Genomic DNA, 24,320 nt, shown 5'->3' with positions numbered 1-24,320 from the left:
ACCAGAGATCTTATTTTCAATGCCACACGTTATTTTATATACCGCACCACGTTGCGTTTAAAACAATAGAAATTGGCATACAGATTTATTTTTTATTTCTTTGAATGACGAGCTTGCCATTCGCCTGATAGCAAGCGATACGACCGATCATACACAGTAGGAACATCATCCAACACCTTGAATTATAAAGTATTGTTTGATATTCCACTGCGCTCGCCATCCTGACACATGAGATGTTAGTATTATTATGTCCAGTAGTTACACTGGCTACCATGTCCTTCAAACCGGAACACAACAGTAACTACACACTGCTGCTTGACGGCAGAAATAGACATTGCAGAGGTACATACCCAGGCGGACTCTCACATATGATAGACATACCACCAGTAACATTTCACGCAAATTTCACAAAGACAACGTGAAACCGTTACAAGTTTACACTGTCATAGAGAATAAAGTCGCAGGTTTGTAATTACTTTGCGGTGCATAAATCAACACTAATCCTTATTATTTACTTTCGCAGGTTAATAGAACAATTCGCTGGAAGGTCCGACGTCTTGGACATTAACTGCGTGGACCCTCTCAACAGATCTGCCCTCATAGCCGCTATAGAGAACGAGAATATAGAGCTCATCAAACTACTCCTCGGTTCTGGGATTAAAGTCAAGGTACCACGATGTTTTAGTATTTTAGACCCGCGAAAGTGCAGCTGCATTAATTGGATCATTAAAGAACAATGGACGTAACTTTAAAATTACATCACACGCACCAAGATTTACGAATATTTTAGTTTATTTAATTAAGACACAAAACAGAGTAAAATGAAACATCGTTACGATTTTCTAATATGGAAACTTAAACCTAGGTTAAACTCATTATCCGTGAATTCTGACACATATAAGCCAACGTACTCTTTTACTGGACTCGTGATAAAATTAAAACGACATATAAACTGACCTTTTAACTATAAAATAACCTTTTGACGCGGTTAATCCACTGTAATAAGGTCTCATATGTGAAAATCCGACTTGCTACCTCTATTTCTGAGACCAGACCGAAATGTTCGAGAACTGCTATATTCTGGTTTTGAAACCAATGGAGCTACAGTCTTAAAGACATATTATTTAAGAGCTGGGCATGAGGAAAACTACATCGCCATGCTGTCTTTTATAATTCAAAGTTAGAAGTAAGGTTACCAATTTTATAGCCACTTTGACGCTTACTTTCAAATGAATGACTAGGTCATTGCTCATCTCGTCTTTTGTATCAAAAATATTTTAACATATATTTTTTTTAAAACATTATTTGATGGTATTGATTATGATAATGTATAGTAAATAAGCATTATAATACTAACACCCAGCCATAGAACAAGATTCTTCGAAACATTATTTCATTGTATTGACATCGTCTGTAAGCCGTTATGAAAATATATGGCAGATGTGATCATGCAAACTATAACGGCAGTGATTTCCCGAGGGAGTCTCAGTATCTATTCTTTCGAATCTGTTACAAAAATATGCCGTTTTTTCTCGACCTCGTGGTTGAAAAGTGATTTCTTGCTTATTTGTTTTAAGAATTGTTGGGAATTCGCTTTGTTTAATGTGTCCATGAATAATTGAAACGAACAAGAGAGTACATGTTAAATTAACAAATTCATTTGCAAATAAAAAAGATTTGCATACATCTCTCTGATGGCATCATCGTGTTAATAAATATACGTCACCCAATATGTTGTCTCATAATGCTCAATAAACATAAATGTGTCGCGTTCCGGAATCAGTTAATGTGTATCCGTTTCAAACAGGCCGTCATAATTATGTCGACTGGCGTATCTCTGCTTACATTCAAGTCCAATTTGGTCACTTTGTCGTGCCTGGTTAACATACACTATTTATTGGAAGGAGATTGGCCCTTCAAACTAGAACACAAAAGTACAAGTCTACAGGCCGGCATGACTGTCCCGACGTCTAGGAATGCCTATATCTTTTGCCGATCGGTTTTTTCTTTGGATTTCACTTCGTACATCAGTTGCAGTGAAGCTATTTTGCTGAGCTCCGTTAAAAGACCTGATTTGCAGGAATAGACATTATAGTACCTACCCAGAGAGACCCTCATCGATAGACTGAAGCCGATCTATATTTATATTTTACTGGTGGTAGGTCTAGGTTATAGGAAATGGTAGGTGGTAGGGAAAGTCCGCCTGGGTAGGTATTACCGCAATGTCTATATCTGACGCCAAACAGCAGTGTGTAGTCACTGTTGAGTCCGTGTTAAAGGACATTGTAGCCAATGTAACTAATGGACATAATAAGACTTAACAACTCATGTCTGATAATGGCGACGGCAGTGTAATACCAAACAATACTTATAATTCAAGGTGTTGAATGGTGTTTTTACTGTTTAGGGGAAGTCGTATCGCTTACCATCAGGCGAACGGCCAGCTCGTGTCATCATACAAAACAATAAAAAAAACTACTATTCAAAATTTTATCAACCAAGAATATTTTTAAGTAACAATTTTCGTAGATCACTTTGACAAGATTATATTTGCCAGCATAGCTGTAATACCTGACCACAGAGGAGAGTTTTATACTGGCGGCTATAATCTAGTTACTATGTTTAGCTCAGGAAGCTAGATGTAATTTTATTTCACAGCTAAAACATAGCATGTTCTGTCATCTAGGTATACAAAGCGAGGAGCTCGCAACTTTATTTGGTGCAATATATTTTTATAGGATTAATCGCTAAGTCGCTTCATCGCGTATTAAATCTGTAGCACCCGTAAAACTACTAATTAATTCTTTATATTTTGTTTAAGTTTCATCTCAGAGTTAATAAAATAAAACATTTATTTATAAAACAATATATTTCTGTATTTTTGGGTGCAAAAATATGTAATTATTTTCATTTTAACAAAAACTATAACGAAATTGTAATGGAGACAGGCTGTCAAAATACTATAATATACTGATAGCGTAAAATATTTTAGTGAGGGTATCTGTAACATTTTTTGCTATATAAACACTGAACCTTTGACAGACCGATTCAGTTGGTTATTGGCAGAGTTATTGGCAGTCGTACGGTTGGTTAGTGAAATATTTTTTATTTGATATTTCTTTTTATTTTAATTAAAATCGAATTAGTTTTCTAACAATACCATTTTTATAATTCATCGTATTCGCAAAAGCTGGTAAAGGGATTCATGAACAGTTCAATTCAGCACATCTTTCGTTATTGCTGACTTAGCTCAGCTTACCATATTAGAAGTCTTCTATATAACAAAGAATACTATCAATATGTACAGACAGCCATAAAAGAAACTTAAAAATTTAAAACTTTAAAACTCCTTTACTTCAACCGCAAAATACTTTGTTTTATCTTAAATAAAGTTAACCTTTTCAATTTTATATTAGTAAAAAAACGGTTATTGATAAGAACAAAACGCTTAAAAGCTTTGTTATTTTTAATTTGTTCACCTACTTTTATGGCTGTCCCAGTAAATTCAAGAGACATATCCCGCAATCACCAACATGACCAAATTCTAAAGACATTTCCCGTAATCACCAACATGACGAAATTCTAAAGTCATTTCCCGCAGTCACCAACATGACGAGCTCTCTGCGCTATCATGTTTACTTTAAAATTTCACACGTAAACAACTTACGGTATATGAATATTTAGAAGTAACTGCCAACAGCAGCGCTAACTCATACGTTATTTATTTTATGAGTTTAACACCCACCATTACCGGGTTGATGCTTAAGATATTCCGGCTAGTTTCAGGGGGGATTCATAATCTTGTGGAATAAACATGTACATTCCTGATTCCACAAGCATTCATGCATATAGCTATTTAAATACATACACACCCTGTTTTTTTTCCCCCAAAGGGGTAGGCGAATGTTCAACTGATGCACCTGCTTTCGCCGTGTGTGTTCCGTCGCATAATTTGGTAGGGAGCGAGACTTTCGCCATATCTGGCGAATTGAAAATATTAATGACATATCCAACATTCTAATACATAAAGTTATATTAAAAGGAGACGCAAAAGATAAAAAAGTACATCATACATCGAACAAAAATATTCAACATAAGAAACTAAAAATTGGAGTAGTAACGTACACGAATCAATATTTCAACAGACTCAGATATCAATGTGTTTTATTGGATCCGCAGACAGAACTGCAAAAACCGCATATTGGCACGTTTAAATCATTCGCACGTCATACGAGAGATACCACTACCGTAAACAGAACGATCTTAATGACTACGGCCGAGTTTTAACAGATTTGATATTTCTGAGGAATGATTCTAGAAATATAAGACATTATTTTTATTCATAAGATTTGAAAATATTTGGGGAAGACCCATGTTCAACAGTGGACATCCTGCGGCTGATGATGAAGTTAATGAAATATGAATTTAATAATTATTTATGGAACCAATTAATCATCTAGAAGAACTTCTTTATCAAGGTTTGATAAAACTACAAACGATTTTGAATCTTCAAAAGTTTCAACTTAGTCAAAAACCGCAGTTAAAACTTATGCTCCAAAAACCCAAGGCTCAATGGCACGTGCAATTCGTATAGATCAAATAAAATTCTGAAAAGTAAATATCCATGATAATTCAGATGATCCGTACTAGACACTACGTTAAAAATGACCTACAAATAACTCGAAGATCTATAATATTTCACTTGTTTGCTAGACCGGTTCGAAACGTCTGTCGGCAAATGGTATTACTCAACGGACTTGTATTTTCATAATAAATATTAATCATACGTTATTCCGATAAAAGACAAAGTTCGAACGTCTGCGTTTGAATTTATTTGTTCGTTCGTGTCTACAGGACATTTGGCATGTCGGATTTGATTAAGGTTCCGAAAACTGAATATATGAAATGAAATAATTTATTTGAACTTGTAAAATGTTAAACATTATATGAACAGCATTAGAGATTGGAAATATCAGTTTGTTTTCATTTCTCTCTACATAATGGGCAAAAATAACTGGATATATGACACCAAATATTGGTATCTAACTAAATAGGCAACTCGTTGATAAACCTGTCATAATACTTTATGAGATTAGACCTCATAAGGGTATTAATCGGTGATCAACAAGGAAAATAGTCTGGTAAAATTTTGGCGACCATCGAAGCCAGAGTTTCTCTTTAATTGGCATTTTAATATCTTACATAAGGTCAATCAGCCACAAATCTAGCTGAACAAATTCGAAACGTTTCTGAACATTAACTTCAATCGAAATATATTTTTTCCTTTATCTAAAATAAAGTAAACTCTTTAAAGCTTTTTTCAGTAAAGAGAATCCGATTATTGGAACGACAATAAAGATTAAAGGCGATTTGAAATTTTAAATTTGATCAATTACTTTTGTGGCTAACTGTACCTGCTTAATCTGATATCGCCTACGAGCAACCTATTATTATAATGTACATAAACTACTTTAAATGCTTAAGAAAATATTTTCTTCCTCGAAAGCTTAGTTAATCGAAAAGATCAGCTCTAAAAATAGTCTTACATTATTCTTGAATGCATCGTCTTAATGGAAATGAAAATTGGATCGAAAACATTGTTTGACCATAATACGAAAGAGGAAGTGGAAATATAAAGATTATAGGAAAGATTCTATTTTTATCAGCACTAGATTACAAGATTATTATCATTTACATACATAAACATAACATCACGCATTTATCCCCGAAGGGGTATGCAGAGGCGCAACTAGGGCACCCACTTTTCGCCAAGTATGTTCCGTCCCATGATGTGATAGGGGGCGAGCCTATCGCCATATCAGGCACAAATTCCAGACTCCGGGCTGATACTGAGCAGAAAAACCCAAATATCACTTTGCCCGACCCGGGATTCGAACCCAGGACCTCAGAGCGCTATTGTACCGGACATGCAATACAACTACGCCACCGAGGCAGTCATTATCATTTAATCGACTATAAAGTCAGGGCACCCTATTATATTCCCCCGTAGACATGGGGGCAAATCCGTTTTTTTGCCATTACAGGTGTTCTAGTCGAAGGACAGTTTTGTTAGCCATATAGGTAAATAGGGATTTTTTGTCTCTTACCCATAAGGTTATAAACGCTATTCTTCGATTAAAGCACCCTTAATTGCAAATAGACGGATATGCTTCCGTAGACGGAATAGGAATAATCCTGACTTAACGAAACTTTCAAAGGAAGTGAAAGATATGTTGTTAATTTTATTGTTGTAACAAAACCATTTGATGCTAGTGCTCAGTCACATAACAGTGTTTCAAACAGAGTTTGTCCCTGAAAATACTTGCTACACAGACAAAGCTGGAAGCAACATCGAGTGTATAATATGTACGAATTTATAAAAATATACTTGACCTTAATTTGGCTACTCAAAAATCTCTTTACGGTAGTAAAAACGTAATTATATTTTTGGTTATGAAGAAATCGATATGCTCCGGCTAATAACTCAAAACGGCAGTCAAAGGAAAAGTAATAGAATTTAACTCACCGCCTTCTAACTTGGCTAGTTCGGGCTCGTAAGCTAGTTATACTATCTTTGCGGGTAACCTAACATCTCCGCGTGGGAAGCCAACCCACGTAACTAGTTTTAGTTATTGAGATATATGAAATCTATCGGATTTCAGTTGGTTGATTGAAATCGTGAAATCATGCTTTTGCGATGTATTAATGCCTCGCTCGAATTTCAGAAAAAAAAAAACATTATTTTTTATATACGTGCATGGCAAAGTCAATTCACTGCACCTAATGGTAAGTCGAGTGGAGTCCAATAGAATGTTGACTGACGAGAGATGATTACCCTTCGGCAGTCCATACAATTATGCCGGTCTGTATGAACCAGATACACAGGCTGATCCCAGAACGCGACACATTTACGTGGACTACTATCGTGAATTTTATCACCTTATGTATGGTGGTCGCTATCTGGGCGGATATAAAATATATCCTACCACCAGCCAGATTCTTACAATGCGCATAATGCTCATACAATATACTAAATCTTAAATTTAGTATTTATTAAAAAATTCCTGATTTATTAAAAAAATAAATTGCTTAATTTCTTACTGATTTATTAAAAAAATTAATTGCTTGTTAACAGGATGCACTTCTCCATGCAATCAAAGAAGAATACGTAGAAGCTGTGGAACTACTTCTGCAGTGGGAAGAAGATAATCATGTTCCTGGTGAACCATACGTAAGTCTTTATTGTATGCAAAATACCCACATACGCCATAACTATTGAAGATCTATCTATTAACAATCGCAACTCTTTACCAAATGTATGTTTCTAACATTTGACTTCTGAGGCGACCGACACGTCAGTCTACCCCGTGACCATGGAGGCTGCAAAGTCTTCGAAACGTCGGAAGAAAATTAAAATACAAAAACCGCGATTAAATCCGATATCTAGTTTTATTTCGACGTCTCACATTGCAACTGGAAACAGATTTCGAAACGCAGAACGAGTCACGATCCTCAGTAATGATTAAACGATTAAAAAGAACATTCGCGTAAACATAAGAAATCAAAATGTTCCACATTTGGTTTATGGTCACATCTAATTGCGCATGAGGCATTATAATATCATTACAAAACGATCTGTTCACTAGGGCATCATATATTAATTACATAACCTATTGTTTCTTAACTATGAGACATAATAAATGATAATTTTCTCGGTGAGGTATGTGGAACATTATTAATTACATAACATACAATATTAATACGGACATTGATTTGTTATGTAGTAAAACGACTTACAAGAGACAGAACAAAAAGAATAAGTTTTATGAATAATGGATTTGGAGTAATAAAATTATGTGTGCCTTATCTGGCAACTTAATTAATGATTGTATCTCGTATTTTGTAATTTCGGCATATTTAGAGATTAATATTATTGTCACATACCACAGAGTTCTGAAAAATACTACGTACTTATATTTTGGACATGAGTTTTCTGGTTATCTAAAAGTGTATGGTATTTAGGCCCTTCTCTGAGCAAACGGCCTTGAGTATTCATTCAATACATTTATAGCGCACAAATTACGAACAGAAATATGCAGATTTACATGTAACTGCTGAGAAAATTCAATTATAGTATTAATTATTTTAAACTACCGAAATGTTCGTTATTAAATTGTCTATCTAATAGTATTGGTTGCAACTTAATATGATATTATGTACTTTAGGAGGAGGTGCATAAAATAAACAATTTTAGTGGCATTTTCACTATAAAATTATTTAACAATATCCACATTATAAAAAAAGCAAAGTAATGACAACATAGTCAATATGATGTTTAATTATTTTTTTATATATATTATAAATTCGAATATATAACTTCTTAAAAAACAGTAACCGAATCGTTTTGCGGTGGGCACCGCCTTAACATACATATGTTTCCAATTTTTTACAGGCTTAGTTATATATATATATATATATATATCTATACTATAATGTCAATGGTAACGTATCGATAATAAACTATATTTTTCAATTGAAACACTCGTGATTAACCTTGGATTTAGCTTAAACCATAAAATTATATTTCAATAATTTTTTCCTACGATTTATTTGTAATTGCATAATAATTTTTCAAAGAGTTGGGAGTCGGTCGATCCTGCAGGCGCTACCTTCACTCCAGACATCACTCCGCTCATCCTAGCAGCCCACAGGAACCACTACGAGATCCTGAAGATCCTCCTCGACAGAGGAGCCACGCTGCCGGTGCCACACGACGTCAAGTAGGTACAGACTTTTTGATACCCTGCTTCATGACCATTGATTTGTTTTTATTATTTTGAATAATGAGACGAGCTTGTCGTTCTCCTGATGGTTAGCGATACCACCGCCCATAAACAGTAGAAACACCATCCAACACCTTGAATTACAAATTATTATTTCGTATTCCACTGCGCTCGCCATCCTGAGACATGAAATGTTAAGTATTATTTATTATGTCCTGTAGTTACACTGGCTACAATGTCCTTCAAACCGGAACATAACAGTGACTTCACACTGCTGCTTGGCGGTAGTAATAGACATTGAAATTGAAATAGATTTTCGTAAATTGACCTAAAATTTGGTAATATTATAAACATTTTTCAACATACCTAAGTTAAGGCATTTTTTTTATCTAATGATATATAAAATAATATCCGTCAACGTTATAGATAATAGTTTTATTCCCCCTGAATTTATACACTCAGAAAAATCCTCTTAATTTTATAAAAGACAGATAAGCTTTAAAAACGAACAGATCTTAAATGCCTTTCAATTTTTTATTACATGTAACTAAAATCCAAAATGTATATCGCAAAATCTATATATTCTCTTCACTAAATAATTTACTGGAGGTAAAAAGTTTCACAGTATAAACTGCATTGTTCTTTCAATTTTATTTATGTTCTTTATTAAAAGCACTTACATAAAACTTTTGTCGCAACCTTTTAATTCTTACGAGTCAAGCGTTACTTAAAACTTCACTACAAGATTCTTTTTAACAATGTCCACTTTGTTCTCATTATTTTTATTGTTATTTATAGTTAACACTTCAATAACATCGTTAATAACTTTTCCAACATTAAGACGTTGCGCAGACGCTGTACAATTGTTGCCGAGAAGTGTATTTTAACCTACTATGTAATTAAAACTTAATTCAGATGCTTTACCAACTCATCGATTTTCAAATTATAATGGTACCGAGATTTTTGCATACTATTATAATGGTACCGAGAAGCATTTCTGCAACAATTTTAGTGTTTAAGTGACGCTTTAATTATTTTTACATTTCTTTAGATACCTCTTTTTGTCACTCCAGATGCGGATGCGACGAGTGCGTTAAGTCCTCCCAAGAGGACTCTCTCCGTCACTCACAAGCCCGCATCAATGCGTACCGAGCTCTCTCATCTCCCTCCCTTATCGCTCTTTCCTCTGCCGACCCCCTCCTGACTGCCTTCCAGCTGTCTTGGGAACTGGGCCGTCTAAGCCGGATGGAAACTGAGTTTAGAGTCGAGTATAAGGTAAGAAATTAAAAGAATTCATAAGATTTGATAGAAACAATTAGCGACAAATAATCTTAGACTTGTTTTAGCGTTAAGAGGTAATTAAGAATTGCTTAAATAGATGTCAAAAACATTATCGGTTTCCTAGTTTAAACCTTATTAAGAGGCAAGATGGCGGGTTTTGACTAACAGCTGATCGAGTAAATTTATATTGTGACTAATATCTTCACGAACTACACTAAGAAACCTTAACAACGAACACTATTACAAAGATAAATGACTAAATTCTTTTTAACCACATAAATAAATATAAAGCTAATATTCTTGTAACAATACAAAACATAAATCCTCTTGTCTCCAGGCATTAAGACAGCAATGTCAGGAGTTCGCGACATCACTACTAGACCACACAAGAACATCGAAAGAACTAGAAATAATGCTCAACTATAACCCTTGGGACGTGGACTGCTGGGAGCCAGGGGAGAGGCAAACCCTGGGCCGACTCAAACTAGCCATCAAGTACAAGCAAAAAATGGTAACACGTATCAGACAATTACTCAAAAAATGTAGACAAGAACGATTTATAATATAATGTCGAAATAAATGAGCGATGGTAATTTACGAAACAGAACACCAAAAATAATAATTTATAATGATTTATTTCATGCAGGTAGTTTTTTGTAAAAAAGACGAACGTGGTCAATGAAACAATTCTAATTGTGAACTTAATTTTTCTAATTTCTAAACTCAGAACTGCATATGGCTTTTGAACACCTTATAATTCGAAGACTACGTTTTTATGATGAATATTAAAAAAATTAACAAAATGAAAAAATGTTCGTAAAAAATTTCAATAATTTCTTAATTCAGAGTACAACCTTATCTAATTGACTTTAAATTTACATTATTGGACATATTATAAAAACTCTGTTTAAAATCGAAGGTATATTTAAAAATGTCAAATACTGCACTAACATTCACCATCCAAGATATTTAAACACATCAATACTAAGCTCAAGATAATGGTTTGCTCCTGTGATAACTTCACATCGGACCATCACTCCTTGTTCTGCAAATGGTAACGTACAATCCTCACAGAGACTTGATGTTTATTTACGACTTTAACTTTGCTCTACTGACTTCTGACTCCGTAGAGAGTTAACATATATTAATATAAGAATAATGCGTGTCAACCTACACCACGTTATAAGCGACGATAAGTATTGTTTTATCAAATTTAAACTAAGTTTTTTTTTTAAACTGTCTTTTTTTTTTTGTTACATTAAAAAAAATGGTCTATATTTTTATTTAATAGTGCCTTGTACCGTTTCTTGTTATTGGAAAGGAGATATTCTAGGTATATTATTTTACAGAAATCTAAATTTTTGTAACACTTTGCTTTCGCGATCTGAATTTTCAATAAACCAGTATGATTACATAATAACATAATTTCGCCACGGTCGTTTATCGCACTTCGATATAAATCAAATGTAAACACAGGATTAATGGTTTATTTACAGTTTCCTTTAATCGGGCTGTCTGTCTGTTCATCGCCTAAACACGTCAGTTCCAATGATATATCAAACAGGCATGCCAGGCACGTATCTTGGAATGGGGAATAAAGTATTCTGAACTAAAGGACAAAGAATGCTGAACCGGCCCGCGGAAATAGCGTTCCAAGAAAAGATTTAGTCTTAATAAGAAAGTTGATAACCTCGAATTAATTTATATTCCTAAATTTCTAAAGGTTTTAATTTTCTACGCAGTAACATCTTTGAATGGCGTCGTTGGGTACATTGTTTCGTTTTTAATTATTGTCAAAATTACGAGCATAAAACGCCTATTAAAGTTTAAAAAGAGGTTCTCTTTAAAGACTGTAAACGTAAATTTAATATAACAATATACAGGTGTCCCAAAAAATAGTGTCAGGGTAGGTCTAGAGACAGAGCCCATCTTGAGGTACCCCAAGAGGTGGTCTATCTCTGGGCCTCCGCTTTCCTCCTCGATTATGTTTGGGACACCCTATATAAAATACAAATTACACGTAGGCTATTTACGTTTTACCCTGACAGCTTGCGATTACATTTCACAAAATTACTCTTCGTACTGGGGCCTTATTCTCTATCCCGCACGTTATTTTGACAGTGCGTAACAAGCACGTAACACAACGCATCATGTTTAGGACTATAGAAATTTGGCTTACAGAATACCATTCCACACACATTTCTCGAAGATAACATGACACGGCCGCGTTACGCGTTTACACTATCATACAGAATAAGGGCCCAGGCAAGATCAAAATACATAACACACTAGTATTGACAGTATTGACAGTTTTAAATATTAGTCATTGAGACCACACAACACATTGTTCAAATACGTGTCTGTGTCTGAAGTAAATAATTTATTTTCAGTTTGTGGCACACCCGAACGTTCAACAGTTACTGGGCGCTATCTGGTACGAGGGACTGCCGGGGTTTAAAAGAAAAAACATTATTGGGCAATGTATACAGGTAAGTTCACTAAGTCGAAAATATAGTATTAAAAGTACTACATAAAATTATAATGTACTAAATGTTAAACTGCCTCGGTGGCGTAGTTGTACTACGGTACGTATGCAGTGCTGAAGTCTCGGGTTCGATTTCCGGGTCGGTCAAAGTGATATTTTCTACTCGGTATCAGCACGGAGTCTGGAATTTGTGCCCGATATAGCGATATGCTCGTTCCCTATCGCATTATAGAACGGATTACACATGCCGGAGTACACGGGGGCACCAATTACGTCTCTGCCTACCCCTTCGGGCGTATAAAGCGTGAATGTGTGTATGTGTGATAAATACAGTGAACTCGGATCAGAATAACAGCGATCATTTTAATCTAAACTAATATTGTAACTTTATTTTTTGTATGTTTGTTCGTAATCGATAAAATCAAAAAAATAATTAATTTTAAAAATTCTTTCACGAGTATTATCCAGGGAAGAGACACAAACGTTGGTGTAGTTTCAAACTAAATAATTTTCTTTAAATGCTTTAAATACTTCCGACTTCTAGTTCCCTCTGAACATTATCAAAAATCGGTTCAAATTATGATTTTTTTCTAGGTGGCAAAGTTAGGTGTGATGTTTCCCGTATACTGCACTATTTACATGCTCGCTCCGAATTCAGAATATGGACGATTTATGAAGAAACCATTCGTCAAATTCATATGCCACAGTTCTTCATACATGCTGTTTTTAAGTAAGTATTTGACAATTTGTGTCATTAAAGAACTGTGTATATCATTTATAGTGTGACCAGGATAATAAAAGAATGCTTGGGGAGCAGTCATTCCTTCATTTTCTTTTTAATGTTGCCGTTGTTAACAATAGACGAGACAAGAAATGAGTACTCATTTCTCTCATTCTCGTCATATTGCATGGCGAGAATGAGAACATGGCGAGGGCTTTCATTGTTCTAGTCAAGCTGTATTATATATCATATTGGTTATCAACTGCTAACTCTATCATGAGGTAACCTAGTACCTGAGAATTCTTAAAAATAATGTCAATGGTATGTAAGATCTGACAATTCTCACTAGGGCAGTGTGATATACTAGGGCCTAAACCCTCTCAGTAATAGAGAGTTTGGCTCAACAAAGGGACTTATTATATTTCTTTTTATTCAAATAAACAATCTTACATTTAGGTCTTCTGTCATTGGCCTCACAAAGAGCTGAGTACGTAGTTCTAGAATGGTTAGGAATACGTTGGCTTCAAGATCTGGTAGACTATTGGAAGGAGCACGAGCGTGGATCTCTACCAGGCCCCATTGAGTTCAGCGTCATCATCTACATAGCAAGTAAATTTGAATTTGTTGGCATGCATTTTTTATATTGTCTATTTAGCACTTAATTTTTCATTATTTATTGTCTTGACCCGTCACGATCTATTTCATGTAAACAATATTCGTATTTATAACTTATAAACGAGTACTTAAGATTCTTATTCTATGCATTTAATATTAATTTTTTGCCTTTATCATAAAATTAACAAATTGGGTGTTAAATGTAAACCTAACAATCTTAATGGTATATGTTATTATCAGGTCTGATTTGGGCTGAAATAAGGGCGCTATGGACAGGAGGCATCACGGAATATATCAGTGACCTGTGGAACATAGTCGATTTCATAACCAACATGTTTTACATAGCTTGGATCAGTTTGCGGATATCATCATGGTATATTGTCCAGGTAAATGAGAAAAACAGATTTACCTAACACTCGGAATTACAACCTTAAGAAAATTCATAGTAAAAACTATATTTCGAAATTTGTCGACGTAATATTTTCTTATTCTTCTATAAAATTCAGTCGAATATTTTTTTATATAGTTAAATAATATTCATAGATATTCTGTATGTGCCTTTTAATACATAGCCATCTTTCAGCGTGACCACAAAAACGGCCTAGATCCCTGGTACCCACGCGAGCGTTGGGACTCCTACGACCCCATGCTGCTGTCAGAAGGTGCCTTCGCAGCGGGCATGATCTTCTCTTTCCTCAAGCTGGTTCACATCTTCTCCATCAACCCTTATCTTGGACCACTCCAGGTGTCTCTTGGAAGAATGATCTTGGATATCCTGAAGTTCTTCTTCGTTTACATGTTGGTTTTATTTGCTTTTGGCTGTGGTAAGTTTAGATCCAAATAGTTTGTTTATTCTTGCATAGGACACACTTACGTTAACAATTACTTTAATATTTTTGCTGAGAGTATATTTACTTATTATGTTAATATATATGTAAGTATATTACTTTAGTTTAGTCTTGCCAGCCGTTAGAAAAGAAAACATTTTAATTACAATATGCTCCAATATTCCCAGGTTTAAACCAACTGATGTGGTACTATGCTGAATTGGAGAAAGACAAATGCTACCACCTTCCTAATGGTATGCCTGACTTTGACGGACAAGAGCGGGCTTGCACAATATGGAGGCGATATGCTAAGTAAGCAATCCTCTGAATTCATCATGACTAAAGAAAAAATGATCTAGAACGTAATTATTTCAAATGTGTCTTACAGTCTTTTCGAAACATCGCAATCGTTATTCTGGGCATCATTCGGCCTCGTTGATCTGACGACCTTTGAGCTGACTGGAATCAAGAGTTTCACCAGATTCTGGGCCCTGCTCACCTTTGGGTCGTACTCGGTGATCAACATTATCGTCCTCCTGAATATGCTCATTGCTATGATGTCTAACTCCTATCAGATCATTTCTGTAAGTTGTATATATAATATTAATGGTAACTATTACATTTTATAAAAACACGTCTCATCTCGTAGTTTCGTAGTTAGTCCTAAAATATAATTTATTCATTATAGTAGTTGTTATATTTTGTAAAAAAAATATTTTGGCAAAAAAATAAAAAATAACACCTGTTTAAGTACGATGAATATCTCTTTATTAACTAGACTTATTTCACATTGATGGAACATTTGCACTACTCTGTAAATACATTTACAACCATAACCTATGGAATCATCAATTGAATTACTTTAGGTGGTACTCTTACAAACACCCCTATTTATACTAAGTATTTTTTTACAAGGAACGTTCCGATACTGAATGGAAATTTGCTCGAAGCAATCTCTGGATGTCGTACTTCGAAGACGGAGATACCGTCCCACCTCCATTCAACATTATTCCGACGCCAAAGCACTTGAGCTGCTGGATCAAACACTGCTTCACTAAACGTGATCGGGGTTCTATTATTGTAAGATTTGTTTTAGTGTTATGCCACTTTCTGATAAGGAATATTTATTTTCAAAGTAATCGTAGTATTGCTAAGTATAATTTATATAACTGTTAGTAATAAATATCTAAAACTTTTTTTGTAGTAATAATTAGATTTTTTTTTGTAATAGTAAGCAAAACCATATTTTAATATTTATGAATAAAGTACATTTTACATTACCCTTACGTATTTGATAAAACATGTCTACAACTTTCATAGAATAAGTCCCGTGAAAAAGCAAGAATCGAGCACGAAGCAGTAATGAGAGTGTTAGTAAGGCGGTACGTCACAGCCGAACAAAGGGCTAGAGATGAAGTAGGCGTAACCGAAGACGACGTTATGGAGATCCGACAAGATATATCCACGTTGCGATACGAACTTATCGATATACTCCATAATAATGGAATGAAAACTCCAAGAGTTAGTCTACAAGATGCGACTGGTACGGAACTTAATACCTAATTGATAATCATTAAGGATAAGACTTATAATAAAGACATACAAATATTTTACAGTGTCGGGTAAAAAAGGAAAAGTAATGGAGAGAAGAATACTGAAAGACTTCCAAATCGGTATAGTTGAAGGGATCATAAAAGATGTGATTTCAAGGGAAAATAAGCCGAAAGACGTATTCAGTCAAATCGCTAAAGCCATTGTTAGAAGAGGCAGTACTGATAGGTAATCACAACAAATCATGTTAAATATCTTTACACTATATGTGTTCAACTAAGATTTGATGACATTATAAATACTTTTATGTTTACAGCAAGAAACGCGATTGGAACGCCCTAGTGCGGACAAACACAGTACGTAGAGATCCAATAGGTACAGCTGCTGAAGCAGAAATACGTAGGAGTCGACAGTCACTAAGAGCTCACATATTGGAGAACGTAGAAGCACGTACAATCGATCCGCAAAAGTTATTAGGTAAGAATTCATATCAGACTATTTTTTTTAATATGTTTACATTCGTATTTTTACAACCAATAAGTAATCATTGTACTTGTAATTAATAGTTCTTCTTGGCGGTTCGGATAACTAAAAATATTTCTTTGTGTTGCAGAATATAATCCTAAACTATCAGAAGTAACTCCGACAACGAGAGTGGCCTACGCGAAGTTCATGCGAAGCAAAATTAAATCGGACTTTGCTGAGAGAGAACGAAACAGAAAAATATCTGACGAAATAAGCTTGGAGGATGAAGTATTTGAATCGCCTAAAAAACGAGAATGCACGCATAGGAAAATGACCGGTTAGTAACATATCAAGTCAAGCACTGTATTTATTTTTGTGAATGATTTAGTCCTTACATTTGCATAAAAAAGACAATAATACAGATTAGGATTTTAAGAAGGAAAAGGCAATAGCACGTGGTTTGTTAATTATATTTTCTTGTAATCAAATGAATAAGTACTTTGATGGATAGTTTGCAGGTGATGGTTTGATTTATAATTTGTATACATCATATCACAGGTCGCACATTCCGCAGCAGAACACCAATACCGGAAACGTCGGACGACGAAGGATTAAAAGACAATGAAATAAAAGTATTGGCCTATATCGAAGATAAAGGTAACTGCCGATAATAATTCGCCATATTCTGAATGTTTAAAAGAAAAAAGAAAATATTTAAATTTATTTCAAAAGAAAATATTATAATCTTTGAAATTTTTAGGATCAGAAGTCAGCTCAGAACAAACAAGACCGTTAAAATCATCATCTGAAACTTCAGAACCACGTACTCCCGACTTCGACCCTGTGAACGACAGAAAGTTACCACCACCAGCTGAATTCCATGTTCAAATAGAACCAGACACACCTACCCACTCTTCGGCTGAGGAATCCTCAGTACAAGACCTAATAACACCAACTGGAAGCTTAAAATCACACAAAGAACAAATCCTTTCCGCTACCGCACTAGACAGTCAATACAAACAAATGATTAGTCCATCTCCAGATTTCGATATGAAACAATCTGCCAGTGTATTTTTAGAATCCGAAAAATCTAGTCCTGTAAAATCATCTTATTTAGAACCTTTTGATTCATCGAAATCGCCTAGTTCATCCATAAAAAGTACGAAAACAGATTCCAAATTTGTCTCAGCCTCTTTGGAAACTCAAATGGCTCCGTCTAGACTATCAGTTGCATCTGAATCGAGATCTCCGGATAAGAGATTGTCCACTTCCTCTAGTCCTAAATCTACTAGTTCTAGGTCATCTCGAGTAAGTCCTTCTTCACCAACACCTTCAATGGGTGCTGTGGATAGAGGAAAATCCAAAGTAACTGGAAAATTTGTTTCTGGGTGGCTTTGAGGATCTATAGTCCATATATTAATAGTTGCCTTACGAATCGAATTACGACATGCCTTATTCCGAATACTAGTGATATCATAGTAATTACGTTTAATAGCAATAATTAAAAATAAAGATGAGATTGCATTTTTAAACTAGTCTATACATTATTAAAAAGAAAACGACGTAGAAGGTTCAAATATATTTTTATTAGGAATATAGAAATAATCTAGTCAGGAATCTAGTGTACCAAGTGTTTTCAGATTTTGATGTAGAAGGGACACTATTCCATCCTCGGGGGCAGTACAGGTAAATAAGAGATTTTTTGACTCTTTCACCTAAATGACTATCAAAGCAATCCTGATTTAGATTGCCCGTTATTGAAAAAAAACTGATTCGCTTCCGTAGATAGAATAAGGCCCCCTGACTATATATTTATAGGTAGTCACAAGTGCATGTTATTACTTTGATAGCCTTAATAAAACCTACAATAAACCAAATAATTACACTGAATCTTACAGATGTTTTTGCATTTATTATTAGGTATACGTAAGCTGTCAACTGCTGTGACATTTTTTATTCTCCCTATACCTTATAAATAATAGTATTATGTAAAAGTGCATACAACTCAACGCAAACCTAATTTAAATTTCATAAAGTAGACATCATTACGAGTTATATATGTATGTATTTAAATTTGTTTATTTTTATTACTATACAAAGGTCTATATGACTACAAAAAGTGTTGAAAATGTGATGGCCAAAACAAATGTTTACGCAATATTAAACTACTTCAATATAAAAATGCATTTTTACTGAACATAAAATAATAATATCTTCTGAATAATCGAGAAATAGCTTCTGGCTTTAGTTAATTAACCAAAATGTATTCTTATGGTAACCGAACAACGAACAACAATTTTATTATTGTTTACATAATATTTAAGATATAAATAATAAAACGTTAATTTTACGTTTCAATGTGTTTTATTAACCTTTTTTTTAAGAATATTATGCAATAAAACTCACATTTTTTTTTCTATATCACCATTTCTTGTAATTTATTGAACTACCGAAGTTGGTATTAATAAATTTGAAAATTATAATGTATTAAAATACAATAAGAAATAACGCAAGCATTTTTTAACCGTTAAAGTTTAACGCAAGATGCAGAATGTAATTTGGTTAGATTATAATATGACCTACTAACGTCATAATCATGTCTAAGAAATTTAGTTACTAGCAAGCTGCTATAGGGGGAGGCGAAAAGGGTTCCCGTCCGGACGTCCGCTTCAAGGGCCCTCGCGCTTGCAAAGAGCATAAAGGAAAACAATACCCACCTTCAGCAATAGGATAGAAAGGCTTCGTATAGATCTATCGCCTAAAGACTAGCATTAGTCAAGGCCGCTATAGTCCGCTCAATTTTTCGTCGCACTTGGGAACACATGAGAATCGTACCCTTGACACCACCCAACAGCCTCAATTATGCTGGCACTAACGAAGGAGGTAAATGTAATCTTTCCCTATGTATTCTCTACTTAACAGAGTTATGAACAAATGTAAAAGAAATGAAGATATATGTCATCGAAGCAACCGATTTAATTACTATAATTTATAGTAATCTAGATATTGCTCGCGTCTTCGGCTGCACGGAAAGCCTTTCTTCCTACAAAAGTCTCTAAAACGCAGTACGACCCCAGCGCAATTTATTAAAAAAACATTATTTCCCGCGGGAGCAAATTACGGGAAAATGTAGTTTATGTATGAATCCAATACATGCTGTACCCGTGCACCAAAACCATTCAGTTGTTTTTGAGTTTACTTCTAAATAGCAATAAACATTCTAACATTTTCACAAACTTTCGTATCTATAGATATTTTAAAGCAAAGTCCCCAAAAGATGTCTGTGTGTATGTGAACGGATTTTTGTACGGTTTTTACTAAAAGATAGTGCAATTCTTGAGGAAGGTTTTGGTTAATAGTACATTTCGGTTATACGTAAATAGATTGAAATATAACGATTACTGTTGAAGGGGTCGCGTGGTTGTCAACAATCTCGTGGGTCGGGATTTACGCAGAAAAACCTTTGTGATACACTGATTTCCACGCGAGCGAAGCCGCGGGCACAGCTATTTTATAATAATAGTAAGAAGTAAGACGATAGCCTAGTTGGGTGTGGAACGGACTGCCAAGACGAATGTCCGCTGGTTCAAATCCCAAGGGCACACACCTCCGACTTTTCTAAAAAATCATGTGTGTCTTTATAAATTTATCGTTCGCTTTAACGGTGAAGGAAAACACCGTGAGGAAACCTGCACATCTGAGAAGTTCTCTATAGAAATTTTGAGGGTGTGTGAAGTCTACCAATCCGCACTAGGCCAGCGTGGTGGACTAAGGCCTAATCCCTCTCAGTAGTAGCGGAGGCCCGTGCTCAGCAGTGGGCAAGTATATAATACAGGGCTGATATTATTATTATATTATTAAGAAGTAAGACACGATTTTCACCCCTAAATACAGATATGATTCTGTTTTAATAATTTATAAACCAACTCAATTCTATTAAAGAATCACAAGTAAATTCCATTGCCTTAGGTGTTTTGTTCGTCCTATTAAAACATACCGCTAATAATAAAAATCCATGTTGAAATATATTAAATTCACTTAATAATAACATTTGCCTGTACTCACTCCTCAGGGCATCCTTAATGTTTTATGCGAAGAATACTTTTTCCTTTGTATAACGTCATTTGCGTATGGGAAAATATTATATATTGCATCGTGATCTTATATTTTAGTATACCACACCTCTTTTGCATCAGGAATAAAGCATTATTATATTGAAAACACAACTGAACTTTGAAATTTCCCCCAATCATAAAGTGTTCCGTTGTGTGTTGTGTTGTGTGTTCCGTCCCATGATGTGATAAAGAGCGAGCCTATTGACATATCGGACACAAATTCCAGACTCCGGGCTGATACTGAGCAGAAATCCTAAATATCACTGCCTGACTCGAGATTCGAACCCAGTACCTCAGAGTCGCGCATGCAGTACAAACTGCGCCACCGAGGCAAACAGATATCAACATCTCACATTATATGTTAGATCCTAATCAAGGGTGACTTTGATTATAACTATCGAATAAAATTTACTTGATTTTAAAACAGGCCCTTAGAATTAAAACAAATCTATTGACGCCTTCACTAGTTAAATACTTTATACTAATATGTCAGCTTCGCAAATCACTAATCACAAAAAGCAATCTATAGGAACATTAATAACGTTGTAAGAAGAAAACCTTAAGCCCCTAATACCTTGTAGGAAAATGTTTGGACATAATATCACAAGAATTATCCCTTACACGGTAACATAACCAAAAGAAATTCTAACAAAAATAGACTGACCGATTAGTCTCCTAATATAAATGAACGGGGAATCATTAGTAGAAAGGAACAGATTATTATTTTCGTTTTTAATTATCATATTTTATACAAAAGTATGTCGCTTCCTTAAACAAGTGGCGAGGTATATGAGCTGTGCCCCAGAGGTCCTGGTTTGGTCCCAAGTACAGCAACTCTTTCTTTATTGGTGGTAGGTCTTTCATATATGAGTCCGCCTGGGTAGGTACCAACGCAATGTCTATTTCAGACGCCAAACACCAGTGTATAGTCACTGTTGTGTTCCAGTTTGAAGGACATTATAGCTAGTGTAACATCTCATGTCTCAGGATGGCGAGCGCAGTTGAATACCAAACAATACTCTGTAACTTAATGTGTTGAATGGTGTTTCTACTGTTTATGGGCGTTCGTATCGCTAACCATCATGCGAACGGCAAGCTCGTCTCGTCATTCAAAGCAATAAAAAAAAGGTTTTTTAACGTCGATGGGTTGTAATGTAGTTGACTCAAGAATACCACCCAGCCCGTCTAGAGGTTTAGTAATTGCGCTTTTTTCGCTAAATAAAAAAAGAAGAGAGATTGTAAAAATAAAGACAATTATTTTTGTAATGTATTTGAAAAATGTATTCGCAAAGTTATAGGTAGTAGTTTTAATCGAACTCCTTCATTACAAACAGTTGCCACGGTGTGGGTGCGAGTGTAGAAATGAGTATACTTAATTAGTATTTATTGTTTTTCTCTTGTTCTTCTTACCTATTTGTTATATATGTTCCCTTCTCTAGGGCAATAAATGTTTCTTTCTTCTTCTAAAGTTTGTACCTATAGTGTTGCTTATTCTTCGTACATGAAAAGCCATGATTTGGCATTATAGTAGTTCATTATTTGAGTATATAGGCACTAGAACTATATTAGATTAGGTGTGGCTCGCAGCTTCGCCCGCGTTATCAACCTTTTCCCACACAAAAGTTCCAAAAACTATTAATTTATAACGCTACCAAAACGACACTAGCGACATCTATTTAAAAATTCAGATTGAAAAAAAACCTTTTTCCCTATGGAAGCATATTATCGGAATAAAAGTAGCCTATGTGTTAATCCAGGACATGGTCTATCCGTATGCCAAATTTCATCCAAATCCGTTCAGCTGTTTCTACGTTTACTTCCTACAAACATCAAAACATTTTCACTTCGCCTTTATATAAGTAAGATAAGATTAATATCAACGCATCATAGGTATTAAATTAATTTTATAACTAAACATCTAATAGCATACTAAACACCTTCATATTATAAACTAACACAGTACATACATTTAATACCGTATTCACTATCTACATCACAATACAAGAGAGGTAAAAGGTCACGGGCGTCATAAATTACCGCGGTAGTAAAACAAAGACCAGTGGACAACACTTTTCGTTTCGTAAGGCGAACTTTACTCGCTCAATAAATGTCGCAATTAAAGTAAAAAGTGTCCCGACGCATAAAAAACATAACCTTGGCATGAAAGGGTAGACAGTGGAATTCATTGTCCACAACGACGTGTACTATTATAAAATGCAAGGCTCAATCAATTACTGAAATTGCAAAAGAAAGTACCCAAATCGGAAATCCAACCGACAAGGCTGATACAAACGATTGCCTCTTTCAGGGCCGTCTCTATCTGAGGGTGAAAGGAGTGCTTCATACCCGGCCACAGGACCCAAGGAGGGCAAGCCGGGCGCCCGTCAAAAAAAGGTTGCCAGAAAAGTTTCACTAATAGTCGGCCCACTGCGACTGCTAATTTTCACGGCTTGACGGCCAATAAGATTCAGACAGCCCTGCCACTGTAGATTATTTCAATAACCACATGCTTACCAAGCACTAAATAAAATACTTACTATGTGTGCATAGGTGAAAAAGAAACTCCGGGATATATATCTAATGATGTATTTTTTCAGAAAAAGTTATATCAAATTTAATCAAAAACGGTTCAGTGGTTCAGCCGTGAAAGCGTAACAAACAGACAGTTTAGTTTCGCATTTATAATAGTGTGGATTCGGTAAACATCGTTTTTGTTTTCGTTGCTGAATTAAATGTCTATTCCATTTTATTTGTGAAGATATTTTTATAGTGTTTTGATTTATAACCTAAACTGATAGTTTTAGACTAGTGGAACACACAAATATTTTTCTCGCTACGAGAACTACGCGTTGTCACGCTTGGCGGACACAGTCTCTTTAAATTGGCAAATACAATTTAAATTTTAACACTTATCCTATTTCGAAAATTAATTATTTCCATTAATTCAACAATCACTAACTTCTATAAAAAATATAAAAATAAAATACGGGTAATGATAAATACTTTATTTTTTATTTCAAATTAATACAAAATATATCATTTTAGCACAGGAATTGAGATAAACAATGGTTTTAAAATTGGCGCCAGTTTCGCTTTAAGACCTTGTGGTACAAATAAAAGAGTATTATTTATATCATTAAGGGTATACAACTTCATCCAAAATAAATTGTCTAATATCATATTACATCGTATTAATCCTAAAAAAGCTAGCAAGCATAAATTAAAGCATTTAAAGTCCAACCCACCCACGCACAATAACTTTTTTAGTTATGCGAAGAATCCTTTGAACAGCTCAACATAATTCCTTCTTATTGGATGAACTTGAAAATACTTAGACAATAACAAGTATTAAAAATTAACTACACACCTACACCAATGGTATCAATAAACTTTTAAATTATCCCTGAAAAATATACATTTTTAAAACGGGCATTAAAATCCAATAGCATCTAGGTCAAACTAAATGCGCTGTCTAGA

At 34.7% G+C, this 24,320-nt stretch overlaps 1 protein-coding gene across 1 annotated transcript; it reads left to right on the top strand.

Annotated features, from left to right (window-relative positions):
- Window positions 1-523: 523 nt before the first annotated feature.
- LOC115445467 (transient receptor potential protein) lies at window positions 524-18,623 on the top strand (the record flags this gene model as incomplete). Its single annotated transcript, XM_037436294.1, is given in 19 exon segments — window positions 524-668; window positions 7,136-7,231; window positions 8,638-8,780; window positions 9,857-10,058; window positions 10,402-10,575; window positions 12,455-12,553; window positions 13,144-13,279; window positions 13,727-13,879; window positions 14,126-14,271; window positions 14,469-14,709; window positions 14,901-15,024; window positions 15,101-15,296; window positions 15,628-15,792; window positions 16,033-16,255; window positions 16,329-16,491; window positions 16,580-16,740; window positions 16,877-17,065; window positions 17,287-17,385; window positions 17,489-18,623. Coding segments are annotated over 19 exon segments (3,493 nt in total), but the record flags the coding sequence as incomplete, so codon positions are not given.
- Between the last annotated feature and the right edge of the window lie 5,697 nt (window positions 18,624-24,320).

The sequence above is a fragment of the Manduca sexta genome, chromosome 7, assembly GCF_014839805.1.
Source record: "Manduca sexta isolate Smith_Timp_Sample1 chromosome 7, JHU_Msex_v1.0, whole genome shotgun sequence".
Classification (NCBI taxonomy): domain Eukaryota; kingdom Metazoa; phylum Arthropoda; class Insecta; order Lepidoptera; family Sphingidae; genus Manduca; species Manduca sexta.
This window is presented reverse-complemented; position numbering and strand designations above follow the sequence as displayed.